The 15,376-nt window shown below is 34.2% G+C and overlaps 1 protein-coding gene across 2 annotated transcripts in view; it reads right to left on the minus strand.

The window, feature by feature from the left end:
• Positions 1 to 4,124: 4,124 nt before the first annotated feature.
• Positions 4,125 to 15,376, minus strand: part of AIMP1 (aminoacyl tRNA synthetase complex interacting multifunctional protein 1) — a 30,220-nt gene continuing 18,968 nt past the window's right edge. The window contains exons 5-7 of one of the 2 annotated variants that reach the window (XM_027970827.3): positions 13,597 to 13,808; positions 10,430 to 10,598; positions 4,125 to 7,390 (exon numbers count right to left, since the gene is read on the minus strand). In XM_027970827.3, the coding sequence (XP_027826628.1) occupies positions 7,224 to 7,390; positions 10,430 to 10,598; positions 13,597 to 13,808 (548 nt within the window). In that variant the 3' untranslated portion in view covers positions 4,125 to 7,223. Of the gene's footprint in view, positions 7,419 to 10,429; positions 10,599 to 13,596; positions 13,809 to 15,376 lie in introns of both variants that reach the window. The other variant, XM_042251160.2, reaches the window with a different exon arrangement.

Raw genomic sequence — 15,376 nt, forward strand, 5'->3', positions numbered from 1 at the left:
ATGATCCTTTCTTATCATCAAGTGTCACTGAATATGTTTTCTTTAACACTTCCTGCTTGGTAAGTAGGAAGAAATCTACATATATTCCAGATATTGGCCCAGTCTTTCATGTTGTAATGTTTTTCAATTCTGTTATTGTCTTTCAGTTTTGGTTATGGTAACTTTAGCCAACGTGAATTTAGTCATACATTTCTATGTACATGCTACAAAATGGTTTTAGATTCATTTCCTTGTTGATGGGTTACCAATGGGTATATAGGTATACATCTTCTTTACTTCTAGATCTATTCTATATTCTTAGTTCTTTTCCATTATCTATTTGCTATATATTATATCAATACCATAATGATTTAATTCAAATGATTTTTATATCCTTCCTTGATATGATATCTACGAGGGCAAGTTTCCCTTGTTCTTTTCTCAACATATTTTCTGATTACTCCCAGTCATTCATTTATATATATTATTTTAGATCTCATTTTAATTTCAAAAACCTTATTTTGCACTGTATTTATGACAAATGACATTTTGTAATATTGAAAATGACATTTTGTAATGATTGCTCCCATGTAAGCATACAAGATGTTTCTCCATGTTTATTATTTTTTTAATATTACTGAATTTCTTACATTTTTCTTTTCCTTAGTTTTGCCAATTTGATAAAGTTGCTATTCAGTTTTTCTTCTCAATACGAAGTTCTACTCTTAATTTATACCAATTAAGAATTATTTGTCTCTGAATTCAGAATCAAGTACTTCTCTACCATTGTTTGGTAACAAAGAACTATTTCCCTAAGAACTCTATCCCCAGTACATTATCCCCTCAACTTTGACCTTTAGAGCACTTCCCTCCAGTACTCTTGCCTGGAAAATCCCACGGATGGAGGAGCCTGGTAGGCTGCAATCCATAGGATCGCAAAGAGTCGGACACGACTGACGTGACTTAGCAGCAGCAGCAGCAGAGCACTTCCATTTCCTCCCTATCCTTTTCTCTTAACCTCATTTTTCCTACGGAAGAAGTCTTAGTAAAGTTTTTACTTTCCCCTTCTTGCTAGATTTTGCTCATTATTTAATTCAAGATTTCCCCTTACAGATCACCCCTTATATTTCAAAAGTCCTTTCTTGCCATTTACATTGAACATTCGTTTACATTATCTCTTTTACTCACTTAATATACAAATATTAGATGGTCCATTCCTTACCACTGTTTTCTTTTCTCTCATCTTCCCCTCATCTTTCTAGTTACTGCATTTTCCTAAAACACCTGCATTCTAGCATAGCATCTCAGAGGCATTAATTCCACATATGGTCTTCCATGAACCACTCTGCAATAGCAATTCTAGCTCTTCATGATAATCAACATAGTGGATGTAGGGAAATGATTGCTTAGTTGGTATTGGGGTTGTTAAAACATAATAGCAAGACACTGAAGCAAACACCTGGCTGCTGTGCCACCTAAAGCCTACTGGATTTTTCTGGATGAGAGCACATGTGTATCACTGAATAAACTTACCACTGTTTTTGTTGCTAAGTCTAAGTCATGTCCTACTTTTGCTACCCCACAGATTGTAGCCCACCAAGCTCCTCTGTTCATGGGATTTCCAGGCAAGAATACTGGAGTGGGTTGCCATTTCCTTCTCTAGGGGATCTTTCCCACCCAGGGACCAAATCCACGTCTCTTGCATTGGCAGATGGATTCTTTATTGCTTAGCCACTTAGGAAGCCCATAAACTTAACATTACTGGAGATAACTGCAATCAAACAACCATGTGATCAGAATTTGCTCCAGGTAAAATAAATGATGTTTACAAAGTTCATCTTTAGTACGTTGCCACCTTTCCTATTAAGAGTCTGTAATTTGTAATCTTTCCTCACATCTCTCCAGGTGGCCATCTGTATGCTATTCTCACTTGGAAGACGAAAATCTCTACTAAACTTTATATGCGGAAGTGCTTTGAACACTTTAGATTACTGGAGGATAATATACTTGACATTTTTATGCACCTGGGGTTACAACCTCATTAGTACCTACCATCCTAGGGAATTAGAAATTCACCTCTAATAACTCACCAGCTCTGACTCTTACTAGGTTTGTTCATCTAGATACCATTAACTCAATTAGTAATTTCAGACTTCCTTTTTTAAGTTATTTATCTACACTCTGCCTTTCTAAAAGATAACCTGCTTAGGTTTTTCCTACTGATTTTCAGGCAGATCACAATTCTTTTACAAAAGGCTAATGCTTTAAGTGGCACTGGTATTTCCCAGATTCTCACTCAAACTTTAAGAAGTTTCCTTTCACAAGCATCTAAAATTTTTATTATCAATTCATATGCTTTAAGAAAAAATTATCCTTTTATATGAAAACTGAAAGTTATGGAGTTATTTCTACCAAAATCATTCTTTTGTTAAACTTAGTAAAAGTGACTTTTGGTTTGCATTTTTCATTAATCTTTTTCAAAGAGAAATCAAATTGTGTTGTTGATTTTGGATGACTTCTGTACTGTTCTTTCCAAATTCCCCAGGTATGAAAAGTTGAGTGGGTTTTAAATTAACAAGTATCAGCCAAGTATCTTAGAGCTGAAAACTTAAGTGTGTGCATATATCGAGAGCCTATCTCTACTGGGATGTATGATACTCTAATGAGCCCATTTACAGAAACAAATGTAAAACTTTGTCACAGCCTTGATATGAAGGCTCATCATGTCAATGCCACTGTAGAAATGAGCAGACGTTAATAACTGGTACTTGAACAATTCTACATGCATTATGCCAACAGGAAAGTCAAGAGTAGTAGTCAGCCTTTTCATTTAAAAGGATTATTATTTTTTCCTGCAATTATTGAGCCCATGGCTTGTTTCGGCTGCTGTTGCTAAGGACAATAGCCTGCCAGATAGGAAATGATGTTGATGAAGATACAAAATAACACTTACACACATATTTTACTCAAAAATCCAGAGAATTGGGAATAGGTTATGTTAGGAAGGAGGTGGGAGTAAGGAAAGGGAAGAAAAAAAAAAAGGGTATAAGGGTGAAAAAATAAAATATACAATAATCTGCTCAAATTCCAGATGGCTCACTTTCAACTAACAATTATTTCATTGTTTTGAGTCCTTTCTCTAATTTTTTCTTATACTCCTATGAATTATCTTTGCCAAAACTCACACAAAGTTAAAATCATAAGTTCAATAAGTAACAATGTATATATAAATTACTAATTCTTTTTCATTCCAAAGAGTTGCTATCTGAAGATCCAGTTTTACAGAGGCATATTAGCCATCAGCAACTATCTTTCATTATCGTAAAACTTTGGGTTATCACGCAAAAAGTACTGCAAGTGTGTACCGTTATAGAAGTTTTCCTGGTTTAAACACCTACTTTATCTAACCTACTCATTGCTCTAAACTGAGTGATGTCTTCACAGGCAGACTTCTGGGACAGACGTCACCACAGGACCACGCCCTTGGTGGCAGCATGTTTACAGAATCAAGGCACGAAATGGTTCTTTAGAAAGGCAACAGCCGCCAACAGCAGCAGCCTAGTTTTGCCAAGTGATTCTTCCTAATCACTTCCTCAGCAAAAAGAAAAAATATACAAGTAAAACTGACAAGATGTGTTGAAAGTACTTAGCTAGCTGTGAAGGATTAAATTTTTTTACATATAATTCTCTAATAACACCCATGACAATAGACAGATTTGGGCTTCCCCCGGGGGCTCAGTGGGAAAAAAATCTGCCTGCAATGCAGGAGATCCAGAGTCGATCCTTGGGTTGGGATGATCATCTGGAGAAGGAAATGATAACCAACTCAACTACTCCTGCCTGGGAAATCCCAGACAGGCTACAGTCCATGGGGTCACAAGAGTCGGACATGACTTACTAACTACACCACCACCACCACCCCTCTCACTTTCGTTAGAAAAGGAGAGGTCTTCCTTAAGTAAAATTTTGGAAGGCAAAGCTTTTTCTACAAAACAGCAATTAGCAATATTACTGTTAGATGAGTTAACATTAATTTGCTTCACTAGTTTATCTTGGCGATAGTTTTAGTTTACACACCACTGCACAGCATTTAGAATCAGGACTTGTGTCATAATTTAAGTAGTCAAAGTACACAGCTAACACAGTACACTTTCATATTCTTATATATTTAAAGGTACAACATATAACTTCCCTAGAAAACTCAGTGAGTATACACATGCCCATTTTAACACCCTTGCCATGAGCAATAGTGAGTTGCTCCCCCACCAACCAAGAACCTGAGAGGACAATTGCTTTTATTTATGTTACACTAACACACAGTAATTATTAACAGATGTACTGTCTTTCCAGTCTAAAAAAATTGCAAAACAATTTGAAACTTTATCAGTTACATTAAACCAGTGAAAAGGCATCAATGAACAGGGCTGACCAGCATCAAAACACCTACAACAGGGATTTCAGTAGGAATGCAGGGAGAGAAGAGAAAGTTTCCATAAAGACTATCTCCAATAAGGGGAGAGATACTACATCTGATATAGAGGAACAATCAGGTCTATTGAAAGACAAGGTCTGTTCATTTCATATATAACAAGGTCTGTCCATTTCATATATACCAAGTAATCTTCTGAACAAGAATTCAATCTCTCAGGAACTCTGATACCATGAAACAGGACAGAAGAGAGAGAACACTAGTTTCTGTATAACATAATATATATCCTCACAACTCAATGAGCTAAGTACTATTATTATACCCATTTTACAGATGAGGAAAGTAAGCTCTATAGAGGCTAAAAAGTTGTTCAAGATCACACAGGCATTTAAGTTGTACAGTTGGAATCAAAACTAGGTAATCTGGTTTCAAAACCAATATTACTAAGATCTACAGAATTGTCAGCATCTCTGAGAGTTATAAATACAAGTCCAACTTGCTAATGTGCCTATTAAACTTCAGTGAGTTACTCTGAATATTTTGTAAATAGTATAAATGATAATTTGCATGTTTTTTTTAGAAAGCAACAATAAATTATCTGTTTGGTGGATACAGTGCTCTTGTATCCACAGAGCACTTAAAGCTCTTCATAGAAGCAAGGAAATTTCCAATTTTATATTACTGCTAAGTCACTTTAGTCATGTCCAACTCTGTGTGACCCCATAGATGACAGCCCACCAGGCTCCCCTGTCCCTGGGATTCTCCAGGCAAGAACACTGGAGTGGGTTGCCATTTCCTTCCCCAATGCATGAAAGTGAAAAGTGAAAGAGAAGTTGCTCGGTAGTGTCCGACTCCTAGCGACCCCATGGACTGCAGCCTACCTGGCTCCTCCGTCCATGGGGTTTGCCACTCAAGAGTACTGGTGGGTTGCCATTGCCTTATCCAATTTTATATTAACATGTCCTGAAAATGACTTATATAAATAATACACATGGAATTTCTACATAACCAAAAAGTTAGCCCTATCAATATTCACTATAAGATATGCTGCATGAGAAATTATCTTGGGGGAAAGTCAGCTTTTGTTTTCCTGGCTTAGTTTGCAATATATAAATAGATGCCAAGAGGCACTAGCTGTTTAGTCTGTGACCTAATACCATTTCCTACTGTTGAAATTCTTAAAGGGCTGAATACCAGTCAGAGACTACAAGGGTTATTTTTTATTGATTCTCTAAGAGCTCTCATTCCAGCAACGTAAGTAAAACAGAATTGTTTTCCATAAAAATAACAATGGAATGGGGTTAACTGGGTAACTTGATTGAATAGTGCTTTCATGTAACTTAAAAAATTGAGAATAAATATTTCAACTACCTAAATAGTTGAAATATTCTTTAAATTGTATTAGATTTATAGTAATGTAATATAATTGGGAAAAATCAGAAAATATTCATGAAGTCTTTTTCCCAAAAGAATGTATCTTGAGTACAAAATAACTTTGGAAATTCATTTGTGTTTAGTTATCAACAAATGTTAATGATTCTGTTAATATTCAGTTTTTCATGAAGAAGATAAAAATTTCTATGATGGTAACACATCTTAGCTTATCAGAACTCCATGGACGTAAATGAATGATACTTTTTATAACTCAGCATGCAGGACTCTTTTAAATGTTTTTGCTTTGTCTTTCCTTCTTATTGTAAACTACAAACAGCAACAGTGCTAAAATACTGTGTGTGATTTTTCTTTTAAAATAGATATTCCTACCTCCATAAATGTATCTCTTTTTTGGTAACAGTCATCATCTCAAGGTGGGTACTTGAAGTTCATAGTGCCTAAGTTAATTTTCCCTGTTCCTACAATATCTGAAAGATGAGTGAAAATAGGCACTTGACATCTTAAACTTACATGTTAAATTTCTGGCTACAATTTATTTTAATATATATTCTTGAAATATATTTCTTTTAATGTGTTTCATATGTATTTAGTACGATGGTACATGAAAAAATAAAAGATATCAATCTTAAATGTTCTTCTAAAGATAAAGCTATAAATAATCTTTTATTAGGTATCTAAAGAATCTTTGAAGTCACCTAGAATAAAAAGTGGACTATTTAATGGTCAATTTAATGGAATCTATATTAGCAACACTTTACAATGTGTTTATTCTTTAGACAGTCAAGATTTATTACTATTACTATTTATTATGTTGTTAGATGCAAAAAATAAGTTCACTACACAGTTGGAAGTTTCAGTCTTTTAAAAAAAATCACTGTAAGTATACAAATCTGGGTTACTCTGGCAAACAATAACAACAATGTTCAAATGCCATGTCTCCTAGCTTTTATGCTGTTTGGCTCTTTAGAATCAACAGATGGTCATTTTCAATACCAGTACAATATGACTAGTTAATAAGCCTGACAGAAATTTTAACTTGTCTTTTTAAAGAGAAGACATTTATAATAAAGATACTAAAAGAGGGCTTCAAATTGCAAGCAACATGTGCCTACAAATGAGAAACTAAATGTTAATCTGAAGTTTTCTAAATGTATAAAGAAAAAGCAATGTGCTAGCCAACACAATCACTGAACAATCAATCAGCATGAAACAGGCAAATTCCTCCTTGTAGGCTCAAAACTTACAGGTATAAATGTAGTGTTTCTCTAGTCAACGGAAAACAATACATATTAGGTAAAAGACTACTCAAATCTAGAAGAGAAATAACCACAAAAATGAGCCAGTTGTATTTTAGCTATGAGTGACAAAATGTTATTTCTTTTTATTGTTTTCTCTAATGTATTTCAGAAACTGAAGTGTTTTATTTTATTCCACTGTTGGCCATAGTTTGAGCCCTACACACTCCCTTCCCTTTCACCTCAAAGGGAGCGCCTTTGTATGTAGCCACGCATACATCATTAGTGTAAAGATCAGGCTGGATCTGTTCCCAAATCTTCTTCTTAGGATTCAGCTCCTTGTCGGGCTCTCCTGTTGGGAGAGGGAAAATAATACATAGCTAACATATTAATAAACTGTCATCAGAGATTTCTAGTGAATTGTCCTAGATACAATCTCTGATCTTTAGACCTGATAAGAATCTAAATATTTACTTTTAACACTTTAGTTCTATGACATCAGCACTTTTTATATTCTTAATTGGTAAAATAGTTTGTCATTTCCTTATGAATGTTAAAGGTATTATTTTTCACTCTTTTAAGAAACAGCTGTACAGCTAATTTATTCCCCAAATGATCAGAAGGAAACTACAAGATACTCATTTTATCACTACATATAAAGAAAGATTTTGAACAGATGAGAGCATAATTTGATGTGCTGCATTTTTATACATGGCAGAAGCAGCTTATGCTTTATTATATGTTTCAACAAAAAATGACTAAATTGCTGCTACAGTACTTAAAGATTTCCTACAGTACTGGAAATAACTTAAGTGTTAGGGTTTTCTAGCTAAATATGGTAACTACTCTGAATTTTATCTGCTTGGTGAGATTGAAAGAAAACCAGCTGAATGAGAGAAGAAGCTTGCAAACAATTTGGCTGATCAGGTGCTGATATCTAAAATATATAAAAAACTCATACCACTCAATACCAAAAAAACCCCCATTTTTAAAGAGTAATTGGGTCCAAAAGCTTAAGAGTCTTGCATTTATACATGCTTTGAGATTAACCATCAACTCAGATTTATTAACAAGACTCAAAACTAACAGGAATAATCATGATCTCAGAAAAGTCTGAATGCAAATTTCCATTTATTATCAGATTAAATCCAGTGCATTCTCAAAAAAAAAAAAAAAAAGAAAAGAGAGAGAAGGGAGTGTCAATGTCTTTGCCTTCTTGCTGTAATATTGTGTTCAAGTTATTTTTGGTTGATACTTTAGGGACTAGATATTGAAATAATTTATGGCTTTACAGGATTTAAGACTAAAGAAGGAGTGGGTAGGGGTTTTAGCCATTATTATAAATATATTATGTGGCATCTTCTAAACTTTATGGAAGCAATAGTTTTATAGTTGAAAAATCGTTATTCAAAGGCTTGAGCCCCAAATGCAATTTCTATACCACACTTACTATAACATGAAATGTAAATCTCTAGACACTGAGCACATCAAATGAACATCGAAATGTACCAGCAGACACCTTAAGCTTTAAAATGTAAAACATATGCTGAAAAATAAAGTACAGATAAATCATGGCTCTCTCTGGGAAAAGAAAAAAAATACAGTAAGACTAATCATCTGTTGCATACATAGTATTGTTATTTCCTTTCAGATTTACTGCTACAGAAGCAGTAACTGATATGCATAAGCAGGATGAGAATTAACAGACCCCACGTCCCCAAGTTTATCAACTATTTGATGCTGTTCAGTTTGGTTAAGCATTTTATAAGAGTATAATTCAAACAACTGCATGGGCCACTTAAACGTTAGGTTTTTCCCTTTCACTTCAGAAAAATTTTTTTATGTTATCTACATATTCATTTACTAAAGCACAAGGAGAAACTATGAATATGAAAGGAATTTTAGACTGCAATGATGTAGATATAAACACACACCGACAGCCAAACAGATTGAAAGATTAAAAAATATGGTAAAGGCAAGAAATCCACTCTGGACTATTAGCATCTCTAATGTTAAGTCACTGAGTATCTTAGGAAAACTCCACACTACTTAACGGTAATGTCCAGATAATAACAACTGATTCAAATGCTGAAACATTTACCTGTTAATTCTTTATAAGGTAAGGGGAATGAAAGCTGTCATAGAAATAAAAGAACTATAAGCCTTCTCTGATTAAACAGTCCATATGATTTCACAGCAAGCCAATGATCCACCAACAAAAATGCTGGTAATATTTGAGATTCAGGCACATCTATTTTTTGATCTTTCTACAAATCTTAAGTAGGTAGCTAAGTTCTATTGAGTCTTGGTTTCTAAATTTGTAAAATAGTGGGTTAAAATAAATGATTTTTTCCAGTTCTAAACATCTGACTTAACAATTTATATAGAAAAATAAAACTTAAAATGCACTCATCTTAAGTATTTAAGTAAAAAGGAAGGCAAATATTAATCTGAAAAGACAAATCAAGAGTTTTTTTCCCCTCAGTGTATGCTGAATCTTAAAAGAAAAAGTTCACTTTTATTTTCATTCCATTCCAATTCAGAAAAACAGAATTTCAGGTTTGTCAGGTATAAACATGACATCCTAACCAAAAGCATAATGTTTGGGGAAGTGTTTTGATTTCCTGGTAAGCAGTGGTGATTGTGACCAAAAGGCAATATAGTCTTTTAATTTCTGTTTTTCCTCTTAAGAGATCTTCCACTTTTATGAAAGAAATGTTTATTCTACATCTGCCAAGCTTTCTTTACTGCTTCCAAAGACCTATTTGAAGAATTTTTTTCTCAGATATTAGGAAGCTTTCTCACATATTAGGAAGCTTCATCTGTCTTAGGAGCACTTTACTAGAGAGAAGAAACAATATGAAATGATCCTTCCTTTTAGATTATTAAAAAAATATGAATTTTACCTTAGAGATTTCCTCTAAATCCTAAAGGCTAGTAAAAGGGAGTAAAAGCATATGCAAGTATATTACTAGGTTGACTTTGAGAATTATACAGTTTCGGCTCCTTGTCTGAACTTTTCATCTCTTCATCTTTCTATGTTGCATTCTGAGATAATCTATGCTTAAATGATTTTGTAGCACATTAACTGGTTCTCTATCCGTATCACACTCTTCTGTTATGTAGGTATCAAAATTAGTATTTCACTTAGGGTACAATCTCTCTGGTGTTTTATGCAATTTGAGTGTTCATGGGGAAGGAGTAATTAGACAGTTGTGCTTAATGTACCATCTTATGTCAATCTCTCAATTAACAATAATATCACTAACAATGGTCATTTAGTATAAAGTCTTACAAGTCATATAGAGGAGTGGTCTTAAATTTAAACGTTCAAAAATAGCTTTCAGAACCAAGATTCCCAAATTACAAACAGTAACTAATAAATACTTACCAGGGAAAGCATCAAAAGTAATTCTGTCCCCAGGAACAGATCCATCAGGAGGTGCCAAGATTTCCACTTTCTCTGGTGAACTTGCACACATCACCATTGCCTGAGATACTACTCCCCTCATCTTTGCAGGTTTCAGGTTACAAAGTAAAACCACCATCCGATTTTGCATCTGTGTGAAATACACATTGATGATTAAAGATGTACAAAGATTTAGAATAATTTTATCTAGAATACATTAAGGTACATCTAATATGCTAAATATCAAATGTTCTATTTTTGTGGCTGTTTTATCCTTATCTGTGTCCAAACTCTTTTACGTTGTTAAGCCTTAAATCAATATGAAAAAAATAAAATAAAATTCTACAAACTGACAATACATTATAGATCAAACAGCAGAGGCAATAATATTTCACTTAAAAATAAAGAAATGACTGAGTGAAACAGATTTGGTTTTAAATTTCATTGCTGGTTCTCATGTACTAGCAATGAGACTCATAAAGTTGATCTCCCTGTTTCCTCACAAAATGAGGGAAATGATATAAAGACACCACAAGGATTAAATCACAACATATATATAAAGCATTTAGCTTAGCAACAGCACTAAAATAAATGCACATTTTTCCCCTACATGTTTATCATTTTCAATACTATCCAAGATTCATTTCCTAAATTAAAAAGTACTGATCACTTAACAATTTAAGCCTTATGCACAGCACAACAAACGATAGCTACTTCTATAATTTGTTACAGAAGTAAATTAGCAATTTCTTTAAACTTTAAGAGTTGAAGTCTCAACTTTTTCGTCAATGAGCAAAAATAAGGGACACAGTTGTTTAAATTCTTTCAGTAGATTTAAAATAAAATAACATTCAAGAAGGGTCACTGCATGTGGGAACAGGACACATTCTAGATGAAAGATGGTTTTATAAATAAATATTATGTACAAATTTACCCCCACGTTCTAAGATTTTAAAAAAATGAACCTAAGGTTCAAATGGAAAAGTCCCCTTTTTTGGTGATCTTCATGAATTCTTATTCTCTTCAGACATTAAATAACTATAAGATGCCACATATATGGGAACTTAATAAAAAAAAGTTACACCAAATATGTACAAAAAACCAACAGGGTTAGCTAGATGCAGTCTGTTAAGAATCAGGTGATAGCTGTAGACTTTTACCTTAGAAAAATAAACAAATGTACAAAATTTGGTATACAGTTTTAGGAAGCTAAATGCAGTTACTTTATACACTGCTGACTAGTACTGACTTGATGGTTAGATTCAGATATGTATATAAATACTTTGCATATGGCTGTCAATGACAGCTTTTGGAAAAGAACTAGTCTGTAACTTAGGAGAACAAAAAAAGTTGAAGCCCCAATGAGGAGGAGTTTTTCAAATTTGAGCTGGCTCAAGATCAATTGGTTCTTTCTCCAGGGTTCCTTATGAACCTAACTTCATAAGTTGTTATAAGAGGGTCCTGGTCCTATACAAAATGAATGTTAAAAAGAAAAAGCACACACCAGTGTCATCTATCTTTTTTCATAGATAAGAGAAATTTCTTCACTGATCTCCTTAATTCCATTTTTCTTACCTCAACAAAGCAACCAGATGATACTATTAATATGTGAGACAGATCATATTATCCCTTAGCTCAAAAATCCTCCAGTGGCTTTCATCTCACTCAGAGAAAAAGCCAAAGTCTTTACAATGATCTCTAGGACCCTACAGCATTTGGCATCCTTATCTGACTTCATCTCCCATCATATTTCCCGTTATTTAGTCTGCTACAATGACACTGGCTTCCTGCTGTTCTTTGAAGATCCCAGGATAACATCTGATTCAGGGCTGCCTGAAAATGCTATTCCATAAGAGCAGAACAATTTGTTTTCTTCATTTTCTTAGACCTTTACTTAAATACCACTTTGCTCTTCCCTGGCCACTTTTTTCCCCTAGCTTCAGTACTTTCTAGATTCTTTCCTTACTTTATTTTTTTCCTGATATTAACACTGTGTATCATGGAAGTGCTGATCCTCCCAGATATGAGCTTCAGAAAGGCAGGGGCTTTGTTTATTTAGTTATTATTATTGGCAGTGATGGGCCTTTGTTCTGGCATGCAGGCTCTTAGCTGCGGCATGCTACCTTTAGAGCACACAGGTTTAGTAGCTGCTACACAGAGTTCTTTCTAGTTGCCCCATGGATGCGAGACCTTAGATCCTCAACCAGGGAACAAACCTATATCCCCTGCATTGAAAGGCAGATTCTTAACTACTGGACCACCAGGGAAATCCCAGGGTTTTATTTTTTTAAAAACAAATCTATCATTCATCTATCTACATATTTTTCTTTCTTTCTATTCACTTGCCTACAACAGTTCCTGGCACAGTGCAGATTCACAGTAAATATCAGCATCTAAAAATAAGAATGAATTAACGTAGGGACTTGTGCAAGTTCACAAAGTCAATCAGCAACAGGGTTGGCAAAGAACCTAGAGGCAGAACTTTTTAATGTGGAAGACTATGGTCTTTGCAGTATCTCCGAAGCACCATGGAGCAGAGGAAATAGTAGATGATGCAAATTTCTACAGAAGATGTCTAGAGAGAGCAAGTTATAAATTATTAATGTCTGACATTGGAAATATATTTAAATACCTAAATAATAAAATTTTAAAACATGCTATTTTTAATGAATAAAGGAATACCATTAAAAAGTTCAAGTTCAATCTTCAAAATTCCCTCTCCTCTTTCTTCTTCCAGTATGAAAATACTTGAGTTATAAAGATATAAGACTTGTTTTCTTAATTCTAGATTGGTGCATTCTAAGCTTATATAATGGTGATTTTAAAATTAAAATCAGGGAATAAAATTCCATGATGGAACAGTGATGATAAAGTAACTAACTAAAAATACTTTCAAAAATTGAGAAAAAAATAATACATCATTTCTTCTTTCTATGGTCATGACTTTGATCTTAATTTACAGATCTTTGGCAAGTTTTTGGTATTTCTAGGAACTTTTTGGTGGATTTATCATATTAAAATCATCAACTGAATTAATCAATATTAACTCATGTTGTGTGGTCTGATATAAAATTACATGAAAAAACATTAAGAAAGAGGGATTGACACCGAAAGGCATATGTAGAAATAATTTTAGCTACATAGATTACCTGTTCAAGAGGAACATGATTCACCAGGCCACTGACCACCGTTCTTGGGGCTGTTTCTCCAACATCTACTTCCTCTACATACAAAGAATCTGCATCAGGGTGTTTTCTGGCAGTGATGATACAACCAATTCGAAGATCCAGACGGGAAACATCAACAGGCTTAGAGTCAGCACTTCCTGCTACTGGTTGCTGTTTTTTCTCCTTTTTCTCTCCTAAAAAATAGTTACAAAGGGTAAGCTTCAGAAGTAAAACAAAAATATAGTATTAAAATCTCCACAGTATTGATTCTGATGAGTTTAAAAGAAAAAAAAAATGAGGGTTTATCTTCTATCTTCATTTAAGTAACAAAGGAAAGAATTATCCATGTCACAACATCTTGAATCCCCTTTAAGCTATTTCTCTGTTGAACTGTCTATATCTCTAGTTAAAGACACAGAGTAGATGTTGGTAATCTATGGCTCAAGGTCAAATCCAGCCTGCTGCCTGTGAAATAGTTTTACTAGAACAAAATTATGTTCATTACTTTATATACTGTCTATGCATGCTTTGGTACTCTGGCAGAGTGGAATAATTGTAACAGAGACTTTGTAGTCTGTAAATAACCCTCTATAGAAAAAATTTCCCTTTTCCTGAAACAGAGAGGAAAAAATCCTTTTAGATTTACTGTGACTCTACAAGAGTGAAAAATTCTTTAGAAAGAATATCATAAGTAGCCAACTGACAGCATGAACTACAATCAAATATAATTTCTCTGATAAAATGTGTCTCTCACCACTTAAACATACCAGTAAGTACACAATGAATTTCTCCATTTCTTATATTCCTCTGAAGACTTATTAGGACTTTAGATTTGTCTACAGAAACTATTTGAGTGGAAGAAAACATTTTATTCTGATTATGTTTTCAAAATTCTACTTTTATTTACATGCTGATAATATAATTCTTATAAGCATAAGATCACTTTAGCCATTAAGTCAAAATTCAACCTGAATACAGTTCAAATTCCTAAAGTTTATCTTCTCTGGCAAAAAAAAAAAAAAAAAAGACAAAACTACCTCCTAATCTGTAGGACATAAGCTGTTATGACTTGAAAGCATTGTTTCTTAACTACTTTGTTTCATCTTTGGATAAATATTTACTGAGATCTAAGGCACTGAAAAAAGTAAGATGAGTGGCCTACACTAGCCAGGCACTAAAAATCTCTTATAAGAGAGACAGATGTGGACTTCCCTGGTGGCTCAGTGAAAAAGGATCCACCTGCCATTGCAGGAGACGCGGGTTTGATCCCTGCGATCCAGGAAGATTCTACATGTGGTGAAGCAACTAAGCTTGTACGCCACAACTATTGAGCCTGTGCCCTACTACTGAGCCTGCGCCCTGGAGCCGCAACCACTGAGCCCACAAGCTGCAACTACTGAAGTCTTGAGTGTCCTAGGGCCCATGCTCTGCAACGAGAAGCCACTTCAGTGGGATGCCAGTGCACCAAAACTGGACAGCAGTGCCCACTTGCCACAACAGAGAAGAGTCTGCACTGAAGACCCAGTGTGGCCATCAATAATATTAAAGAAAAAAAAGACAGATATACATAATGAACATGTGATAAATATTACAAATAAAAAGAAATACAGAAGCACAGGGAAGAGTAATTCTGTCTGGAGTGGGAACAGATGATTTTGCATAAAAGACATACACAATTTTCACAAAGATTGCTTATAAAAGAGAAAGTACAGCTAGTTCAAAATAAATGACAAATTTTTAGTCTCATTAGCAAATTTTTTAA

Source organism: Ovis aries, chromosome 6 (genome assembly GCF_016772045.2).
Source record: "Ovis aries strain OAR_USU_Benz2616 breed Rambouillet chromosome 6, ARS-UI_Ramb_v3.0, whole genome shotgun sequence".
NCBI lineage: Eukaryota > Metazoa > Chordata > Mammalia > Artiodactyla > Bovidae > Ovis > Ovis aries.